Raw genomic sequence first — 9,533 nt, 5'->3', positions numbered from 1 at the left:
TTCAAGGGAAAGATTTTAGCTACTAACTTTAGTAAAGGTAAATAGAATCTTTTGAGTTTCATTACTCACGTAGGAAAGTTTTTTAAACCTTAGATCAGGCATTAGTGTTATATTTTCTATGTTTGCTTAAGTCATAACCATCTAAACTAAGCACATTGTTATATATATGTATGTCTGATATCAAAATGTACCGATCTATAAATCTACACACATGCTGCAAATGGATATTTGAAAATTGAGATTATGGATGTAAAATAGATTGTATCCGGGTGGAAAATGACTCATTGATGAGTTTTTGAATGGTGTTGGGTAATATATTTAAACCCAATTATTGGTATCGGAATGTACATAATGAGTATGAACCAAATTTGTAGTTGAACCTCCCTCTCTCTTTCTTTCTTAAGGCATAATTGTCATTTCAGCGGGTATAAGTCTTACCTCTTAGATCTTCAGCTTATAGTCATAGGATAGAGTTTATTCTTCCTTCCTTTGATCTTAGGGCTACCGAGGTTCCCGTGGACAACACAATTTACAGATTGCTGATCAGATTACTAATCGGGGATCTCAGGACGTGTTGGGTCAACTACCTTCACGACCAGGTAGACTTAGGGTTTTAGTGGCTTGAGATGATGAGTCCCAATTCAGTTTATTATTTTAGGTTTTGATATGAGATGTTAGCCCCCATGTGGAGGGAGAAGAGGGAACTCTAGAGTGAGAGCTAGTATCTTCCATACCTAGTCCGTCTTCAAGACTATTCAAACTTTAAATTAGCCGATGTTCTTTATAACATCTCTAGTAAGGGTAAAGAATAATATTGCTCATATTTGGCACAACACAATTTGAATAGTTCTACAATAGAATTCATATACTTGTTACTGATTCATAATAAGAAAAAATATATTTTATTTATATTGCCTTCATCTTACAAATATCTAGTTAAATTTAGTTAGTTGGTTATTTCATTTTCAATTATAAAAAAAATACCAAAAAGAATTGAACTTTCATTCTTATTATATCATCTATAGTTTGGGTAAGAATATTTTTTAAAGTAGAGTTTGTTATCTAATTCCTTATTAACAGATTGTAATTCTCCATGTGGATTCGATATTCAGAGCTTAATCAAAAAGTCTTATATTACTTGATAATAATACGTATATTTGTGTAGTATCCCAATATTTAAATATAATAGTTGCACTCTTATTTGCTTCGGAGTCAAGTTTTTGACACCGTTGTAAAGAAAGAAATAAGAAAGAAATATAAATAAAGAAAATTAAGAATATAACCACACATACTTCATAATAAAGTCGTAAAAGTCGGGATCAATCCCTGATAACATTAGAATTATTTTTCTTTTTATAAGCTGTTATATTGGTGTATATTCACTCTTTATTGCACTGATAAGGTTTTTTCCATATAACACTCATGTGGTATACTTTATTTTTGCTTTTTTATGGTTGGTTTTTTTTTTACTTTCTACCGCCTCCTTTTTATTCCACACATGATTGAATGACCTAATATTATGATGGCCCTACCATTGCTTATACTTGTTGCACTTATTTTTCTTTCAAGAAGCTGTTACAAGGAAATCCTTTTATGTCTTGGTTAGGAGAGATGTTGATTCATAGGTCATGCTAGAATAGCTATTTCGGAAGAATTATTAGCATTCTCTTGTGTTAGCTGTTGGATTGATTCCAGCTCTTTATTTAATGCATGTCTATTTACTTGGATTGCTAATAGGTGTCTTTGCTTGCAACCTTTATTCTATGGATGGCTTGTATGTGGAGTTATCACTTGCAGATGGATTTCAACCAGTTTTGTTTGGACGGAAGTCCTTTCTTCGCAGTCCTTTTCAGGATGTTTTTGGAAGGGAAATGATGAATTATACAACTTTCACTAAGGGCTTAACCGGTTTTTGAGACTATGTTGCTTTGCTTGATCTTTTTTATTTAGATACTACACAATGATGGACACCTTCTGGTATTTTCTGCTGCCATGAATTTCATTTTTCTTGTCTGGATGGAGCTTATGCTTAGACATTTGTTGTTTTTTTCTCAGCCTTTCACCTTTGTATTTTTATTTTTATTTTTTCTAATTTTATTTTTCTATCTTTACACTTTTTTTATCATTTTTTTTTCCTTATGAGTTCTTTGATGGTTTTCCTCATTGGCATTATGTAATTTTTTATTTATATCAATGAATTTCTGGGTGTGTGCCATAATTTTCTCCAAAATTAAACTCATTGTTAAAGAAAAATGTCGAAGATGGAAATATAGGGATGACATCCTTGATAACATTAGAAATCTTTTTCTTTAATGAGCAGTTATATTGGTGTATGTCAACTCTTTATTGCACTGATAAGGTTTTTGCTATGCAACACTGAGGGGGTCTGCTTTATTTTTTCTTTTCTATGGTTGGTTCTTTCACTTTCTGCCTCCCCCTCTTTATTCCACGCATGACTGGATGGTCTTATATTTTCATGCCCTGATATTTCTTATATTGGTTGCTCCCATTTTCCTTTGGGGAAGTTGTTACAAGGAAATCCTTTTGTGTCTCGGTTAGGAGAAATGTAATTATTTTGGAAGACTTATTAGTGTTTTCTTGTGTTAGCTGCTGGATTGATTCTTTTGATTCATGCACTTTTATTCACTAGGACTGCTAAGAGGTGCCTTTGTTTGCAACCTTTATTCTCTTGGGGCATGAATTTTATCTTTCTTGCCTTCATGGAGCCATGCTTAGATATTTGTTACTTCTCTCCCTGCTTCCCGTTCGCAAATGTCTCTTCTCCACTTCCTGCTGGCGCATTTCCCTCGTCGGACTGTCTGACATCATAGCGAGGGATTGCTTCATCAACTTCGGCAAGCACAGTGGTCGAATGCTTGGCTCCCTCCCCTCCTCTTACCTATCCTGGATGGCTAAAAACCTTCGCGCCGGAAATTTTCTAGACTGGGCCCGCCTCGCCGACGAGGTCCTCGCCGACCCAATCTACCGCGACCGCCTGGAAAGGGAGTCCGCCGAGCGCCTCCTCGCTGGCACTGCTGGATACCGCCGTCCCTTCGATTCCCCTGTCGCCGGTTTCCTTTCAATGAGCGAAACCTTCGGGTGGAACAACGATGACAAGGAGGGATGAGCCAGGGTTGATTTTCACTTGCTCGGTATATCAATGGGCGGTAGGATTCCGCGGCGCTCGTCGGAGGTATTGAAAGATCATGACTTGGTAAGGAAAGCTGCGGTTTTTAAGGCGGAAAACAAGGTGAGGCGGGAGAGGAGGAGGGAGAAGAGGATTATCCGGGTGGAGAAGATGAGGAAGGAGGATGAAGAGAAGAAGAGTGATGATAGGATGCTTGTGGAGAAGAAGAGAGATTTAAGAGATAAAGATGCAGAAAGGCTTGCCAATCCTTTTCCTGGGAGAGGAAGTCTGCTTCAGAAGGTCAAGACAAAAGGAGCCTGATTTTTTGCTTTGTTATTTCTTTTACTTCCTTTGTTAATGAGTTTGATTTTGAAATAAGTTACACTCTGTAGAGATCTGAAAAAAATTGCATATAACGTACGCAAATCTGTGTATGTATAGGGGTATAACCTATCTATAACCCCCAATACTCTCTGAATAACCTCCAACATATACATCTCTGTGTACTTCTTAGGTACGCAAAATTTTTCTCGTTGAGATATGTTCATGCTATTATTTCGTAGAAATGGTCAAAAGGTGAACTTTACTCAGTTGCGCGAGGGATTGATTTAATTTTAGGAGGAAATCTCCCAAGGATAATTTGATTTTTATTTTGGGGCATTTATATACATACCAGCCAATTTGTGTCTATTTAGCTATCTAATACCTAAATTTTATTTTGGTTTTTACTTTTATAAAACCTAAATATTTCATATCACATCCATAATAATATCATTTTAACTTTTAAAAAAAATATATATATATATATATTTATGTACACCTAAAATGGCGCATTTACCTAAAGTGACACGAATGTAAAAGTTAATGTTTAGATATTTGATTGGTAAATATATAAGAATTGAATGGTATGTATCTAAATCTGCTTTTCACTTTTTATTAGGTGTATTTGCATACATATCACTCAACCCCTATGTATTTGCCTATCTAACATTTAAATTTTTATTTTTACATTTATTTCACCCATTTTTTTTTTATCACGTGAAAAATAGACCTATCTCCCCCATTACAATGGTACTTGCACTGTGCATTTGATAAAATGTCAACCATACAAAGCACTTTGGAATCCTTGGATTATCAACCGCCCAATTTTGTTTTTCCAAATGTACTCCAATTTTAAATGGTGTACTCAGTCATCCTGCATTGATTAGATGGTTAGAGTTGGCAGCTACAGCCGGTGTAATCACCTTGATAATTGGAGCGGATTTGTATGATGCATATTACTTGCAGAAGAAAAGCAGGACTCATGAGAACATCACTTGTCTCTTGCTAAAGCCAATAGCCTAATTGATGTTGATCTTAAACTCTCCCCGCAAGTCCCCTCCCATAAGGGGTGGTGTGCCTCACTTACATTTTTTCTTACAAATTCCCTCACAAAATCCAATCATAATTTTTTAATTTTCTTTAATCTACAATCAAATGTTCATAATTTTTTAGTAAAATTTAATTTTATAGATTATTCAAAGTTAAACATATTTTCATCAATTTAAAACCATTAAATTAAATTAATATGAGCTTTGTTGAGCAATCTATTAGCCTATTCATTGCTCAATATCAAGCTCTCATTTCCCATAAAAATAGTAGAATGTTAAAATTTTCTTATGATGTGGGAATGAATAAATATTGAATTTGTTAACATCTGATTTGGGCTAAAAATTGGGCCATGTTGCCTTTTATGTTATTAAATTGGCTATCCGAAAAAAAATAAAGAAACAACATTTTAATTTTTATACTTTTTAGACTATAGCATTCATATTCATACTACTTATTATAACATATGTTTTATTACAAATTATATTATTATTATTAAAAAAATAAAAAAAATATTTAATAAACTTGTTAATATTTCATTTATAATAAAAATATAATATATTTATTTTTGTTGATGTATCTACCAATCACCCTGTAATAGAAACTAACCAAGAGAAACTCAAAGAACCAAATGCTAGGTTAAAGAACATAGAACAAGAAAACAAGAATGTAGCGAAAAACCCCAAGATTACGTGATTTAAATAATAGGAGCTACATCCATGGGAAGGGAAAAAACACCAATTCACTAAGGAAATTAACGAGGTTACACAACTTTATCACTGAGAGATGAGCTCTCTTGTCATATTCTCTCTCTCTCATCGACCCGATACAAGATTCACAAGATCCTCTCCTCAATTTCATAAAACCTCTACTTGTCTCACTCTAACAAATTGTTTTCATTCCCCTTAAACCCTCTCAACATGCATCCCTCATTATTTATAACTAAGGAGCCTTCCCTAAGTAGACTGGTTCACCTATCAGAAGCCTTCTTTCCTTCTTTAACAACAGTTGATAGAATTACAGTTATACCATTGCCTTAGTCCCGTAATTGTGAGTCATCAGCAACGATTCTCCACCTTGAATCCCAATTACAAAACTACATAATGTTGATTCCCTTCTCTCAGCCACAAAGGGATATTAAACCTTAGTAGAGTTCATTAAGTCCAGACAATGTCTGAACTTAGCTACAGGTAATACCTTAGTGAGTATGTCAGTTGAACAATTAGAGAAGTTAATAATCACAGTTCTCCTGATTAGTGAATATAGAACATTATTTCTTACTCTTTTCATGGAAATTAAAGAGCCTTCAGTTACTCTAATACAACCATTTTCAGCATTAAAAGAATAGTCACTTGATTCCAACATACCTGAAGAAATCAGATTCCATTTGAGTTATAGTATGTACTTGACATTTTGCAGTATTTTTTCAGCTCCATCAATCATCATTATCCAGATTGTCCCACTGCCAACAACCCTACAAGCTTTTTGTCTCCAAAAAGTATTGATCCACCGTTGACCAGTTGGAGTGTCTCAAACCAATCTTTATGAGGGCACATATGGAAGGAGCAGCCTGAATCAATAATCCACTCCTTGCTTGATTCAGACTCAGTAATTACCAAAGCATCAGCTGAATCGTAGTCATCAAAGGCTACACTTGCTTCTTTTGATTCTTTTGGCTTTTCTTGATATTTTTTCTTCCTATCAAGAAAGTTCTTCTTGAAGTGACCTTCCTTGTGGCAATGTAACATTTAAAAGGTCCCTTTGACGACTGATTTTCACTTTTCTTTATTTTTCTTGATCTTGATCTGTTCTGATTTTTTCTTGATTCCTTTCTGTTTGATCTTCTTCTGACAATAAGACCATCTCCACTTTTCCCCTCATTCTTATCATGTTTCTTTTGAAGTTACTTAGCTCAGATCAACGATTGAACTTCTTCCAGTGAAATTATCTGCACTCTTCCCTAAAGCATTGCATCTTTGAAATGCTTATAACTCTTGGGAATAGAGTTTAGCAACAACAAAGCCTTATCCTCATCATCCATCTTCACTTTGATGTTTTCAAGATCATTTATGATCTTATTAAACTAATCAATCTGCTTTGAGATTGATTTTCTTTCATGCATCTTGAAGGAGCAAAGACTTTGCTTCAGGAAGAGTCCGTTGGCCAGGGATCTTGTCATATATAACAGTTCAATTTTAGCTCAGAGTGCCTGAGTCGTTGTCTCCCTTGACACTTCTCTAAAAACTTTATCACCCAGACTCAGAATTATCTTACTATGAGTTTTATCCAAGATACTGTTCTTATCTTTCTCGGGCATCTCAGTAGGCAACGCAGTTGGTCCTTGCTATGCTTCCACAGCACCCTGTTGTACAAGTAGGGCTCTCATCTTGACTCTGCACAAGCTAAATTCATCCTTTCCTGTGAATTTTTTGATGTCAAACTTGGCAGATCTCATCGTTGTGGTTTGGTTTCCCACGGACGATGCCACTTGTTAATGTATCCACCAATCACCCTCCATTATAAACTAACCAAGAGCAACACAAAGAACCAAATGCTGGCTTAAAGAACACAAACAAGAAAACAAGAATGTAACCAAGAACACCAAAATTAAGTGGTTCGGTCCATAAGTCCTACATCCACGAAAAGGGAATAAAACACCAATTCACTAAGGCAATCAACAAGGTTACACAACTTTATCATTAAGAGATGAGCTCTCTTGAGCTCTCTTGTCATACTCTTACTCTCTCTCTCATCAACCTGATACAAGATTCCCAAGATCATCTCCTCAATTTCATGAAACATCTCCTTACCTCACTCTAACAATTGTTTTCATTCCCCTTGAACCCCATCAGCATGCATCCCACATTATTTATAACTAATGAACTTTCGTCAAGTAGACTGGTTCACCAATCAGAAGCCTTTTTTTCTTCTTTAACAATGGTTGATAGAATTATAGTCATACCATTGTCTTAGCCCCATAATTGTGAGTCATTATCAATAATATTAAATATCTTTAAAAATATAAAGCATTTATAATATTGATATAAAATTTTCATTATTATAAAATAAATTTATATACTTATATTATATATATTTTTTTATTTTTTAGATATTGATTTTTAATTATAAAAGTATACTTATATATATATATATATATATATATGCGTCTCCCTCTCCATATATATATATATATCAATATATACTTAATATACTCAATTTATATATTAATTAATGAGTAATTTTTATTCAATTTATATTACTCAATTACCCAAAAAGTATATAAAAATTACTTTTTAATTAAGCAATTTTTGTAATTTCTACTTATATATATTTATTGCTTTTTAAAAATTACTTTTTAATTAAATTGAGTATATTAATGAGTATATTAATGAGTATATAAAAATTAAATTGAGTAATTTAATGAGAAAATTACTCATTAATTACTTTTTTTAAAAAAAATTTATATACTCATAAATATCTAAAAGTATATATAAATTGAGTAATTAATGAGTAATTTTTATAACAGTATACTTATATATATTATAAAATTTTAGATATTGATAATTTTTATTATTTATGAATTTTATTTATATTTATAATAAACTTATATTATTGCTTTATTGAAATCAATTTAAAATAATATAAGTAATTATTACATTATTCGATTTAGCTCTGGTTCAACTCCGGTTGAACCATTGAACCTCTCCATTTTTCGGAATTCCTTAAATCAAATATTTATTTATGCTTTGTTCAATAAGGTCTTGGTTTTTTGCTTCCATTGAGAAAAAATTATATATATTTTTTAATATTGAATTATAAATTTATACCAATATATTTTATAAATTTTGATTTTAAAATAAATACTCAAAATTTTTAGTAATATTATAACTCTTACAATTACTTATGGCGACAAATTTGGTCTTTTGATCATTTTATTACATTAATGACTATAAAAAATCATAAATATTATTAGTTTTTAAATTTCATTCAGGCGCAATTGTCTAGCATGTGTATTTACATACTTCCCACACAATTTTCTATAAATTACATATTCCACCCCTAACTATTAACATTTACCTATATATTACTCAATTCTTTGAATCTCATAAAAAATAACACTAGTAATTTTTTTTTTTGAGAAAATAAAATTATTGTTTGGTGATTAGAAAGTATTTTGAGTGGATCTAAGTTAATATGAATGGGTACAACAACAACAACAACAACAAAGCCTTAATCCCACTACGTGGGGTAGTGGGGTCGGCTACATGAATCTTTTTTCTCCATTGCGTCCTATTTAGTGTCATATTTTTATTTAGTTCTAGTAAATTAAGATCATTTTTAATACAATAAGCCCAAGTCCTCCTAGGTCTACCTCTGCCTTTCTTAACACAAGTCGAATTTAAAACATCTACTCTCCTAATCGGATCATCTAATGGTCGACGTTTAATATGACCAAACCATCTAAGACGACTTTCTCTAATTTTGTCTGTCACAGGAGCTACACCAACCCTATCACGAATATATTCATTCCGCATTTTGTCTCTAAGTGTAAAGCCACTCATCCACCTAATCATTCTCATCTCGGCAACACTTAACTTATTATTATGCTTCTCTTTTAAAGGCCAACATTCAGCGTCATAGAGCATTGCAGGTCTCACCACCATCTTATAAAATTTTCCTTTCAGTCTTAGCGGTACTTTTCTATCACACAAAAGGCCCGAAGCATTCCTCCACTTCAACCAACCAACTTGAATTCTACTATTAACATCCCCATCTATATCACCATCGCTTTGGACAACGGACCCAAGATATCTAAATCGTTCACACCTTTTAAAAAGTTGGTTGATTCCATAAATCATTCTCATCTCAGACCCAAGATATCTAAATCAACAACGGAATCAGTTGTTGATTCCATAAATGATGCAATAATTCCAAATTATTTTGGAATTCAATATCTAGCTTCATCTAAGTGTTAGTTTTTTAAAATGAATAGAGTGAAGGTTGGGATGAGAAATTTATCCTTGGAAAAAAAAAAAAA

At 32.8% G+C, this 9,533-nt stretch overlaps 1 protein-coding gene across 1 annotated transcript; it reads left to right on the top strand.

The window, feature by feature from the left end:
• The first annotated feature begins 2,601 nt into the window (after nucleotides 1–2,601).
• LOC110026809 lies at nucleotides 2,602–3,448 on the top strand. The gene is given in 1 exon segment (XM_020727959.1): nucleotides 2,602–3,448. A coding segment is annotated over 1 exon segment (720 nt). The 5' UTR covers nucleotides 2,602–2,728.
• Nucleotides 3,449–9,533: the final 6,085 nt, after the last annotated feature.

This window comes from Phalaenopsis equestris, unplaced genomic scaffold (assembly GCF_001263595.1).
Source record: "Phalaenopsis equestris unplaced genomic scaffold, ASM126359v1 Scaffold000402, whole genome shotgun sequence".
In the NCBI taxonomy this organism is placed as follows: domain Eukaryota; kingdom Viridiplantae; phylum Streptophyta; class Magnoliopsida; order Asparagales; family Orchidaceae; genus Phalaenopsis; species Phalaenopsis equestris.
This window is presented reverse-complemented; position numbering and strand designations above follow the sequence as displayed.